The sequence below is a fragment of the Myodes glareolus genome, chromosome 20 (genome assembly GCF_982192425.1).
Source record: "Myodes glareolus chromosome 20, mMyoGla1.1, whole genome shotgun sequence".
Lineage (NCBI taxonomy): Eukaryota > Metazoa > Chordata > Mammalia > Rodentia > Cricetidae > Myodes > Myodes glareolus.
The window spans coordinates 13,971,292-13,984,344 of NC_142045.1; the positions used below are offsets into that span (position 1 = coordinate 13,971,292).

General features: G+C 37.9%; 1 protein-coding gene across 5 annotated transcripts in view; it reads left to right on the forward strand.

Annotated features, from left to right (window-relative positions):
* Positions 1 to 1,786: 1,786 nt before the first annotated feature.
* The window catches only part of Zbbx (zinc finger B-box domain containing), an 89,918-nt gene continuing 78,651 nt past the window's right edge, over positions 1,787 to 13,053 (forward strand). For 3 of the 5 annotated variants that reach the window (XM_048424751.3, XM_048424753.3, XM_048424754.3), the window contains exons 1-3: positions 1,787 to 1,885; positions 3,865 to 3,953; positions 10,146 to 10,264. In XM_048424751.3, the coding sequence (XP_048280708.3) occupies positions 10,197 to 10,264 (68 nt within the window). In that variant the 5' untranslated portion in view covers positions 1,787 to 1,885; positions 3,865 to 3,953; positions 10,146 to 10,196. Of the gene's footprint in view, positions 1,886 to 3,243; positions 3,389 to 3,864; positions 3,954 to 10,145; positions 10,265 to 13,053 lie in introns of those variants that run through there. The other 2 variants (XM_048424752.3, XM_085682496.2) reach the window with 2 other exon arrangements.

Sequence of the window (13,053 nt, forward strand, 5' to 3'; positions counted from 1 at the left end):
ATCCTCATTGGGGGAAGCATGGTGGCATGCAGGCAGACATGGTGCTGGAGAAGGAGCTGAGAGCTCTGCATCTGGATCGGCAGGCATCAGGGAGAGGGGAGAGACACTGGATCATGTCTGAGCATCTGAAACCTCAAAGTCCACCCCTAGTACCACACTTCTTTCGTAAGGCCATATGCACTCCACCAAGCTCATATCTCTTAACAGTGCCCCTCCCTAGAAGCCTATGGGAAATATTTTCATTCAGTTCAACACAATCTCATGGCTACAGACATGACACATTTTGGTTGCATCATATAGATATATAGGGAAGTGAAACTAAGTCGAAAACTTCCTACCTGTTGACTAGATTCCAGAGTCCTGTAAAGTACAATGACGTTTTGTGGGAAGAAAAAGCAAGGCCCATCATACTCAGCTCTGCAATCGACATTACCATCCTGCTCATCAAGGTACACCCAGCTGTGTGACAGTGGTGTGCCTGTTACAGGGATAACCAACAACCTCAGATTAAATTTGAGGCCAGTGTAAAAGGAGACAAACCCTGCCTGGTACTGTAACCCCAATAAAACACATGACTTGGTACCTCTACCTCACAGGCATTAGGGAGAACTTAATGATGTTTAGTTAAATTGATGTAGTGCCAAGCTACCAGAAAAATACCTGTTTATACCCACAGATAAATGCTACTCTCAGCCTTAATCTCTTTCCATTGAACAACAGTGGATTCCAAGACTCACAGCTTCTCAGCATGCTACAGTAAGTGACGAATGAGTGCTCAGATCTAAACAAGAAATTTGTATGGCCTCCTATAAGGCTCAGATAATGTGGAGGAAGAAAGGACTAGAAGGGTGGAAGACCACCTTCTGGGCCTAACGCAGCCCTCCCCTGTAATCATGTATGTACAACAACTGTCATTATCTGACTACAGGGTTGTACAAAACTGGCCCTGTCAACAGTCAGTCATGGCAAGAGAAGAGTTCAAGGGTCTTACCTCTCCTGTCTCATTTATAGTCTACGGAGACTGCAAAAAGGGCAGTCCTTGTCTTTAGTTTTTGTGCTCACTGATGACCCCACCAACCACCGGGGGGCGGTATATCAACCCCACAGATACACAGATACTCCTGTTAAACTCATTTAGTCAAAAACCAAAAAGACCTGAATGTGGGTTAAAAGGGGTTTTGTAGGGGGTATTGGTTTTGGGAAAAAGGGAGAAAATTAGAATGTGTTATACATAATATATGAAATTGTCAAAGAACAACTTCATGTAAGAACATTTAAATGCATGATTTATCTGTATTTTATGTGTATGCATGTGTTATCTTTATAGATATGTCTAAAATACACATCCTTCTGGATAAATTATCTGTTATCAGGTGAGTTCTAAACTTGACATTAGAACTAGATTCTTGTCCTAATTTCTTGGCAGTCTTTGGAAAGCAGTACAACATTATAGATGAGTGAAGGGCTTACTGAAGTTAAACAGCTAGAGTTAATTTGTGGGCTTGTCATGTGCTAGCTTTGTAATTTGGTGTAAATTATTTGGATTCTCTGCGCCTTAATTTTCGCACATAAATTGGGTTGTTAGGAGGGTGAACTGAGCGGTACATGTAGGAATCTTTGATCCGTACTTGCAATGCTGTAGCGGATCAGTAAATGTAGATCAATCCAGGCCAACCAAATGATCTCCCCAACACATCAACCTGTTGAATTTCATTGCAGTTTCCTTCCCAGGATCAGACTCTCTTCCTCCCTCTGGAGGCGGACAACCGCACTACTGAGCCCAGCATTCTGGTTGCTATGGGTACCGATGTAACGCGGTAACCAAGGGGACGAAGGCGGAAGCTTCAGGCGGCGGTGGCAGCAGCTACTGCAACAAGGGTCGCAGGTGAGTAAAGGATTCAGGAGGTACACAGCCAGTGAAGGATTTTGGCGTTGAGAGCTGGGCGAGAAGCTGCATCTGGGTGGGACAGACCGTGCAGCAAAACGGGGGTGGGAGAAGGGCATCAGTCAGTCTAGGAAGTCTTTGCTGGACCCTTGCCGTAGCAGACTCCTGGGCGTCCAGACATACATAGCTCTGGCTCAGGAGTTAAACGTTTCTAAATAAAAGTCTTTGATCAACGATGTCATTACATACAAGAACTAAGCATGGCGCTCAGAGAAAACCCAGCCTCCCTCAGTTACAGCATCCCCAAATCCGTTCTTTTCAAATGTTAGTCTCTTTCGTCCTTTGAAGCCATTGGTGCCCCGTGAAACAGGTAGCTACTGCGGAAACCACCTCACAGAATCCCTTTGCATCTTTCTTTCTGCCTGTCTGTTCTCATGTAGCCACTCCTCTCTTGAAGTTCACTTCTCTCAAGTAAAGGCTGGTAGGGCAGGAGTGCCTGGTTCCAGAAATACCCGAGGCAGTGGATGTTTAAGTCTCTTTATCTTTTTCATTCCTTTTTGATTGTTTTGTTTTGAAACCAAAATGGACATGAACAGAGACTTTGGCAAGCCGTGTCAAAAAAATACTTTGTGGAAGTAAATCTGGATTAAACTGGGAATTGTTTGCCCTTGGTAATCTCACCTCTTCCCCTGATCCAGTTGTTTAACCTGGCAGGCTGCACAGAAGCTGGCCCTGATTTCCATAACAATGCCAGGTGTCTTATAAAGGAATTTCCTAAAATTAGTTCCCGCTTTCCTTCTTCCAGGATGCTTAACATTTCCTGCAGTTATTTTGTTTGCTGTTTTCGTGTTTTTATTTCCTTCATCAGAACAAACATTCAGAGACGATTGGTGTAACACTCACCTTGTTCTTTTGTACTTCATACTACATCTAGAGATATTTGATATACATTTGTTGATTGCTAATTCATATCTTGTAGCAGATATGTAAAAACACAAACATTTGGTGTGGGCAAAAGAGTTAATATTTTTTCCTAGATATGATTGTGCAATAAGTTAGAAGTAGTGGAGAAATAAACTTTTTACAACTTAGTATGTGATTTTCCACACTGTCAGACATGCAGAAAGTGTGACAGCTCATGGAGATTCGAAGATCAATGAAAAGCTGCATCACAAATACCGGGTCTACCTAGAAAACAGCATCTATTCAAGCAATTACGCAAAAATAGAGTCAAATATAGTAAATGAACACATACACAGTTTCTAAGGGAAGATTTCCCCTTTTCTTTTGATAGAGGAAACAGTAAGAAAGCCAATCTTCCAACAACTTAATGAATAGAATAAAGGAAAAATAGAACAAGAGACTAGGAGGAAGGTTTCCTCATTCCACCATGTGGATTCCTTGGCTTGGATTCAGCCTTTTAGTCCAATTGTCAAGAGCTTCTAACTGGCGAGTCATCTTGCTGGTCCTAGAAAACTAGAGAAGCAATTGGACACCAGAAAGGTATTAAATATGTCACTTTAAAATTTTAAAGTACATAATCTTCTAACGTATAAAAGGTGATGGGAAAGAGGAATTAATATTTACCAATAAATCCTTGAGTGCGTTTAGATGTTTAGATTGTTATGAATTTGACTTAATGATGTTGAGAGTATCGAACTGTAACTAGGTTGAAAGTCTTAAGAGCAGCTGCCAGGACCAGAACAAGTAATGGAGAGTAGTTCTCATTCTTTTACTATCTTCACAGACTTGATGGTTGAATACCTAAAACATCCATGGGAAAACAGAGTAACTGCAGGTCATATGAGAACAGATGTTGCTGATAAAATATTAAAAAGTCTGGTTTCCAAAAATTGTAATAATTTTCATCTTATATTACATCTGCAAAAATGTAATAATTTCATTGTGGTTTGAAATCATCTAACTTTTTAATTGATCTTAAATTAATAATTGCTTCTTTCCCATTGTGTTTTCCATAGATTTTAAAGGCAGCTAGAGAAGTGTTGTGTCTACAGAGTCCTCATTACGTAAAGGGGTCTTTTGACTTGAATCAGGTCTAACATAAGATGTAAGTGTCTTAAATTCAGTATTCTGTCTCATAATATTTAGCATTTGAAAGTGTCCTAAAAGACTATCTTACTTTGATCTCTAAATACAAACCTTCCCAGTTGTTTAGGAAAGCATTGATTGGTGTAGAGCATAAAATATTGGGCTGTGTGTGTACCGTTCAGTACCACTAGGCTGTGCCCTCCGGAGATCCTGAGTGGATAAAAAAGGCTTGAAATCAGACTGCCTGACTGATGTCAGGGCCTGTCACGGGCAAACACGACATGTGCCGCTCACACCCAGCATCTTAGGCTGAAGATCATGTATGATTTCTTCATCCCTTACACTTTTTAAAGATTTGACACACAGATATTAAGTAAGTGTTAATATCAGATATATTGAAATTTAGAGTTAACATTACTTTAGTACTTTGAAGCATGTGTTTTCTAATAAGCTTAATTTTTATTTAACATTTCTTTCATAAATCTCAGATTTCCTTGAACTATATTCCCAATGAGGTAAAAGCGTTTAACTCTCCCCTCAAAGAATCTAATCATTAGAATGTTTAAAAATATGTTTTACAGTAAAAGAAAAATAAACATTTTAGTGGTAAGCTCTTAAATTTTAGTATATAAGGTAATTGGAGGCACTAGAAGATTCAAGTAACCCACAAAGGAGTCTCGATTCTGGCAGGGTACGTTCATTCACGATCTACTTACCATATACAGCCAAGGATGACTAGGAGCTCAATCCCGAGTCGTAAGGTCACTTACACCATCATGAGGTTTTGAATTTCTGATGTAGCTTAACAACACAATTCTAGAGTGTTAACCTTGTGGATTATATTATCATTTCTCAAGTTCAAAAGCCTGCACAATTCTGCAGAGATAATGTTCCTCAAAGTTTTCATTCTGCCAGTGGAAGAGGGCTAAGTTCTTTAGAAACTTGGGGCACATCTTAGCATCGTTTTTTCCTGTTTCATAGGTCATTGTACATTCTTTTCTTCCATTGTAGTTACAAATACTCTCCATTCTGCTGGTCCCCTGGACTGGTTTCTCTCTACTCTCTAAGTCCTGTAGGCCACTTAAGAAATAAACACTTTAAGACTTAATATTAATTATATACTCTTTGGCCTATTACCTCAAGCTTCTTTTTAACTAACTCTTACATCTTAAATGAACACATTTCTATTATTTTATATTTTACCACGAGGCTCGTGGTTTGTTACCTCTTGCTTTTTGGGTGGTTACATGGCATCTGCCTGACTCTGCCTCTTGTCTCCCTGAATTCAGTTTAATTTTTCTCTTAGCTATATTCTGCCCTGCCATAGGCCAAAGCAGCTTCTTTATTAACCAATGGTAATAAAACATACTCACAGCATACAGATCGGTATCCCATATCATTCCATTCTGAAGCAATATAGAGAATGGATTTCTTTCCTAAAATGAGAACATGTGTAGAAACATTATCAAACTGTAATAGTAAATCTGGTATCCAGTTAGATGTATATATGTTAGTGAACATTAATCTAGATGACAATAAATTATGCAGGCAATCTAACCAGGTAAAGGAAATACATGTGAGGTGACTTCCTGTCACCTGTAACTTCAGTTCTGGGATATCTGATGACCTCTTCTGACTTTTGTGAGTACTTCACACATGCTGTGCACATACCATACATACATACACTCAGACATACACGTGTAAAATAAATACATAAATAAACAAATTTTTAGAGAAAAAAGTAATTTGCATTCTGTAATTTTATGTTGTGCCTCCAGCTTTATGTTTTGCTATTTATGATTCAGACATTGTTATAGCTTTGCCATCTTGAGGAAGATGACTAATCATTTGTTGACTTTACCCAAAGAAACAGAGGGAATAGCATGACTCACCATAATAATCTTTCATTTTTATGCATGCCATAAATTGGCTTCTGTGCACGACTTGATAAACATTTAATTGAAAAGAAGCCTCACTAACTGCATTCAGTGAAGTGAAGTGCCCTCTGAATAAGACTGTTTATTAGTTAAATCACATTATCATCAGAGCTGTAAATCTGAATCATCTCATTCTAATGAGATTTACAGGCCTTTCTTTCATCCTTTGTATGGCTAGAATCGATGCTTGTGTAGAAGTTAAACTTCCTGCATATGCACATGCCTAGAGAGCCACATCGCACAAAGGTCCTAATGTGCAAAGGAAATTAGGACAACAGATTATTTTGATGAATCAGAAGCATTAACTCCAGGCATCTTCTCCTGTTCTCCTTTGGATGGTACTTACGTAAGTTTAGGCTTTTATGAAGTCATCCAGTTAGGAAAGAAGGCTAGCAGTTTGATTTCCTGATTAATATCAGGAGGTGAGATGGACTGGGTGGACGCTATCTTACTGTCTGGTAGTATTTCTGAAAGAACTGCTTGTTTTATTCCTCTCTCTCTCTCTCTCTCTCTCTCTCTCTCTCTCTCTCTCTCTCTCCCTCCCTCCCTCCCTCCCTCCCTCCCTCCCCCCCCCCCCTCTCTCTCTCTCTTTCTCTCGTGTGTGTGTGTATATGTGTCTGTGTGTGTGTGTGTGTGATATGAATGTGTATGTACACTCATTCATGTTGTGTATCTTCCTCCATCACTCCCCATCCTATTCTGAAGAAACATCTCTCAGTGAACTTGTAGCTTAGCCAGCTGGCCAGGCATACTCCAGCATTCTCCTGCCTCAGCTCCACCCTGAGCCCCAGCATTGGCATTTCAGACACACACCTGTTCCTGTCTTTTATGTAAGTACTTGAGAGATGAAAGAAGATTCTCATACTTACTCAGAGAATACATTATGGATGGAGTCATCTCCCCAGTACTCCTGTAGATGTTTAAAAGATACTTTTTGTAGCCCCTGCTTGATATAAATACACAAAGCTACTTCCTACAGGGATAATTCTTAAAGGTGGGAGAGTAGATGAGCATTCCTTTTGCAAATATTGCATTCCCCCCACCCCCAAAAAAAGCAAACCAGGTATTTGTTTTTTATTCCCTAGATGCCTTTAGATATCATGACAGTTGCTTTAGCCTTGAGAGACAAGACTTGGTGCCTGAATAGGGAGTCAGATGCCCTTCCTAGAAGTTTTCTTAGATCAGAACATGCATCAGTCCCTCCCACAACATTGTAACTATTCTGTGGACTTTCCCTGGACAGAGTCTCTAGGGGGTAGACAAAATACTTTTTTTGTTGTTGTTGTTTTGTCCAGTATAAGGGACATTCAGAATAGCAAAATTTCATGTGATGGGACCTTGAAAAACAGCTAGAATTATTTTTGTGCATTGAAATTATAAATATATTTCATGGCACAACCAGTATATTGCATGACATGCAGCAATTCTATGATTTTGCTTTTGTACTGAAGCATTCAAATTATTTCCTTTGTCGCATTTAGTGACTTTTTCTTATATTATTGTTGGTTATTTGTATGTCTTATTTTCAGAATGTCTATTCAGACTTTTTTTTCATTTTTAAACTGGATATAAATATTAGCTTTTGTGTGGTTGGATTTCCTTGTGTTTCTTGAACATTGATTCTTAATCAGATAGTTTACAAATGCTCTCTTCCATTATTTTTATTAATTAAATTTATTCATTCATTTTACACCCTTACCACAGTTTTACCTCCCTCCTCTTCTCCCCTTCCCTTTCCCTACCTCCCTCTTGTTCCTCCTAATCCACTTCTCCTCTTTTTTGTTCAGAATGTGGTTTGTTTCTTGTGGGTGTCAACAAAGCATGGCCTATCACAGTGAGGTAGGACTAAGCTTTTCCCTTTGTATTAAGACTCCTAGCAATAGTAGATAGGTAGCCTGAACTGACCATCTCTTACAATCAGATTGGTAACTACTCCACCTGTCTTCAGGGAGCCTTCATCCAACGACTGATGGAAATAGATGCAGAGATCCACAGCCAAACCCTGGGCTGAGCTCAGAGAATAACGTTGAAGAGAGGTAGGAAGGATGGTCTAAGCCTGGGGTGATGGTGGTGGTCATGGTCATCACCAGGGAAGCCACAGAAACCATTAACATGGGCTGGTAGGAGTTCACTGACTCAGGAACATATTTTATTTTTAAGAGATAGAATCAATTAGACCTATGAACTTGTTGTGTATGTGACTGGCTCGGTAGACAGTTTTAAGAGAGGCATTCCCAAATCATTGTGAAGAATGCTCATATTATTGAGATCCCATGGCAATTCTGTAGAGGAAGAACCTGATTTGATTATGTGGATTTCCATGTCTTCTGTGTTTTTCTAAAAAAATTTCATCAATTCTCCCTTGCTGAGGATTAAATTTTCCATGCTTGAACTGTGCATTGTATAGTACTGACTGGGCTGAGGCTCAGGTTCAGTGTTAAGCCTGGTTGTCTCACACTCCCAAGACCTTGCTTTTGGTTTCTGACACTGAAAAAACACAAACCAGTCCCTCATCTGCTTCATCCTCTCTCTGTTCCCAGGATACTATTCTCTAGACATGCTCTGCTCATCATCCAAACTGAATCTGTCATTACTCCTGTTCTGAACTACTTTTCTCTCCCTATAGTATGGAATCATTATCCAACTGATGTTCTGATCTACAAGCCCTTTGTTTCAAAACTTTATTTCAATGCTAGTCAGCCTGTATTCTTTCCTTTCACGTCTGTAAGTTTTATGTCCCTTATTATTTCTCCTTTGTTATATGGCTTTTATATGCAAGTTTATATGCTCTCTTTGACTTTAAGCCATTTGAGCTCAGAAACAAATTTTCTTAGGCCTTGACTCTTCTTACCTCCCAGTACAGTGCCATGAATATATCAGAGTCTTAGTATATATTTACTGAGGTCCTGGACACATAGCATTAAATAGTTTGGACAGTCAGGATATGGCCGCTTCAATATTTTTACAAGAGCTTTTGAGATTTTTTTTTGAAATAGGGTTTTATAACACAGCCCATCTTTAAACTCTAAACAACTGTATAGTTGTTGATGACTTTGAACTGCTGACTTTCATGCTTCTGCTTTCTGAGTGTGTGCACAGACACATCTGTTAACTGTCCTGTTTGGGCTCAAATCCAGAGCTTTGTGCATGACAGGCAAGCACCTTTTCAAAGAAATACATCTCCAATCCTGGTCATTAATAATTTTTATTGATATGAAATCCAGTAGTTATGCATATGAATCTGCAGTTCAGCATTGCAGAGAAAGTTGTTTTAAAATCCTGAGTATTTGAGACACTCAGAAACCGTGTGCTCCTAATAGTTTACTTTTATGGTTAACTCAGAGTTAACAAAAATATCTTTGTATTTATCTCACATAGGGAATGTTTTTTGAAATATTCTTATATCTTGTCTTAGACAAGAGTGTCATTAAAATTTCTTATATATATGAGAATATAAGAATTCCTTTAGGTAATTATTACACACCTTAATTTTTGAGCTACGTAATTCTTCTTGTAAAAAAGGGTTTTGAGTTGTATCTCAAAGGTTCTTTTCATTCTTCAGTATCTTAAACATGTTTATTATTTTAAAATAGGACTAAATAGCTGGTAAATAGTTATGCATTGTGAAAAATGCATTTCAAGAGATGCATATTTAAGTGACTGGTCATTGTGAAAACATCATTTACAAACTAATATAGTTTTGGCATTACTAAGTCATAGAATTTTAAGGGTCAAATATGGCTTCTGTTCTTGAACAAATGTTGTTATGGGATACATCACTCTGTCAATTTTTGTAGCCATTTAACCATGTAAAGAACCTGAATAATGCTTTATTTATTGAAAGTACAAGATTCTTTACTTTTAATGAAATATTTTCCAATTTTCTTTTTTTCAGATGCAGAGAATTTGTAGGTTGCCTAGACCTACTTTGAATTCTGCCATCTTGTTTGTCTTATTTAGTTGTGTCAAATTTATATTTATTTAACTTGAAGGATATATAAGCATACATTCTGCATATTTAATGTACATAATATTTGTGTTATTTATTCAGGCTTTGAAGCTTTCTCATCCTAAAGATTTTGATTTTGAAAAATTTTCCTGAAGATTGGCCTCGTGACTCAGTCAGCACATGCTTAACGCTTCTGAAGCCCTAGCATCCATCTCCAGCACTGCAGAAAGAAAGCAAAATAACAAAGACGTCCCTGAATTATGTGTTCGGTTTAGAATTTATAACTTCTTTTACTCTATGGTTTCTCTCGTTTGCTATTTTTCAGAGTTTTCTGAAGCTATGATAATATTAAGACAACATTAAGAAACAAATAATCATGAACACCAAAGATTTTGTAGTTATTCCCTGGGGAAAACCTGGAAATTCTGTAAAACTAAAATATAAGTAAGTACAGACATATTTTTAAATTAAAATAGTTGCTAAAGTTTCTACCTGCTGTAAATTAAACTATTATTTTTTAAACAGGAGAAAAAGTCAAATTTCATAAATTCTTACTTCCATTTTCCTTCATTGCTGTGTTTTGTAGTACAGACTTCAAATTTATAAACTATGTTCATATTATTGGCCATAAATGTATAAACTATTATATTACCAAAGTGAAAAAGTCATTTTTATCACTTTAATGATAGCATCAGTTTAGCAATATAGCTTGTAAATTTAAGGTTTATAATTGTTTTCAAAATTAAGACTAAAATTATTTTATTATTAATAATGGAAGTGTAAAGTTATATATAAAAGTTGGATTCATTTACTATTGAAGCAGTATAAGAGAAGGATATATTTTGTGACCTATACTCAGGGTTAAGAGTTCAAAAACAAGCTAAAATTAAGGGGTCAATTAGGGTCAGAAATCTTTGAGCATGGACACTGCTGGAGACAACATCCCAGGCACGGAATGGAATAGACTTAGAAATTTACTCTCCAGGTAAAGCCAAGTATTTCCAGTGTCATAGCCACTGAGAATTGAGCATCCCCAGTATTTCGTAACTTTTCCTGGGTACTAAAGGGATGCATTCACAGTTTTCCTTGGAGATCGCCTACTGTCATTGGAAGTTTTCTCAAATACTACTAAGAGCCCTCCAGGAAGGGTTGGGAACATGCTGCCCACTTAAAATTTTTGGTTTTGACTTTCCTAGATCAGCTCAATGGTCTTATAATTATTGAATGTCCTCAGAGCATTTCATAAACTACACTTTCTTCACCTGTAAGTCATCGAGTGTAAAAATATTATAGAAACTGGAAAATGTTAGGCAAACACATGATCTCACCATAATTAGATTTACAGTTGTTTGGCTGGTTATGGAAGCTGTCAAATTTTGAGTGTCACTCTTTTGACATGTAGAAACAAAGAAAGGGCTGTGATTATTCTATTGCATGTTTTGTGTCTGCGTCTACACCTGCAAACCATTCACTAACAAATGTCTGTCAGTGGTATATAGGAGCAAGTGATGGCTACAGAAAAAGAAACAAGAATCTTATTCTTTAAGTAGCCTGAAGTGGATGTGTTGTATAATTACACTGACAGTATAGTCTGGTATGTGGTAGAGCATGTAAGCCCAGGGGCTTGGGAGAACATCGTCTATGTGGGCTGAAGTGAGCAGAGGAGTCAAGTTCCATGAGAAGGATACAGATTCTTTGGTAGTTGTTGGATGAAAATGTTGTAGTGGCAAATACAGCATAAACTTTGTTTTCAAGACATTATCAACTTGCTGAAGTTTATAATAAAACATAGTCAGAGAGAAGGGATAAATTTATATAATAACTAATGGGAATGCAATGGTAAGATTGGGATCTATCTTTAAAGTGATGAGTAAAGACACTGCTTTCTGCTCCTATATCTCATACAACTACAACTCACAAGAGTGTTAAAGAAGGGACACACTATGCTTATGGCCCTGTAGTTCTCTATTAATTCTTTCCTTGTTCCAAGCTTCCTTTGTGTGGCACTCTTCATGGTGGTCCTTGTGTTTCCTGACCCTCTGCTTTCCCCCAACATTCCCCAGCATCCTCTTTTATCTTTGCTGTGTTCATATGGTCTTTTCATGGTATGCCATAGTGCCCCTTAGTGGGCACCTTCTAGCCTACCCTTCTAGCTCGGTGTTTAAGGTTTTTTCCTGAAAGGCCCCTTTCTTTTTCTTTTTATTTCTTTCTTCTTTCCTTCCTTACCTTCTCTCTATCTTCTTTCTTTCTTTTCATTCCTCTTTCTTTTTCTTTTTTCCTTTTTTTTGTAAGTCAAATAAAACCAAGCTCAACATATGTCCATCTCTCAAAAGCACTCTTTCCATTTTCAGTTTTTCTTCTTTATCTGCTACAGTGGGGTCTTTAGAAGCAGTGTGTCTTCTAGGAAAATTAAATGACAATAATGTTTGTCCCTTTCAATACTTCTTTTGGAAGCTGCAATTGAAGTACTGTAAGCTCTTGGATCATCAAGAATGTGGATCATGATGAGAATGTTTTGAATCTCAGCTCTGTTCTCCTGCTCAGAGTGTTCTAGTCAGGAAACGAGCAGCGTAATCCTGGGTGTTCAAGTCCCTGGTCTAGGGTTACTTTAAATTTGCCCTTTGTGCCCTCTTTGGTTGGTCATCTGCTTCTATCAGCCTATGAGTTTAGCTCATTCTATTTTCTTTCTTTTTATTTTTTATCAAATGGATATAATTTAAGTAACAAGCCACTCCCTCTATATTTAAGTTACTCTGGTAGTAACTTTTGCTAGTCACTTTGAGGTGTCACCATGGACTATATCCACCTGTGAATAAAAGCTTGGTACATTTGCTTTCCAGTGAAGGTTTGTCACCTCTGTACCTTAAGTCTCTTTTCTGTCTCCATTATTTCTTAGTTTGAGCCAGGCCATCATATTCACAATGATGTTAGGAAAGTTTTAAGTTCACATTAGATACTGAAATCTAGTCTCTTGGGTTGACTTCTAGCTGTAGAATAGTTAGGATCTAAGTCTAGTAGGAGGGTGGCGCTTCAGATACTAATACGAAAATCTCTTAGGGATATGGAGACGATTCAGCGCAAACATGAAGATTTGAGTTCAGTACCAAGAAGCCACCTAATAGAAACTAGATAAGGTTTTAACATGCTTAGAATCCCAGTGCTGGACAAAGCAGAGGTGGCAGATCTGTTTTTCTGGTTGGTTGGTTAAGCCTACTTAGTGAGTGCCAGCTCAG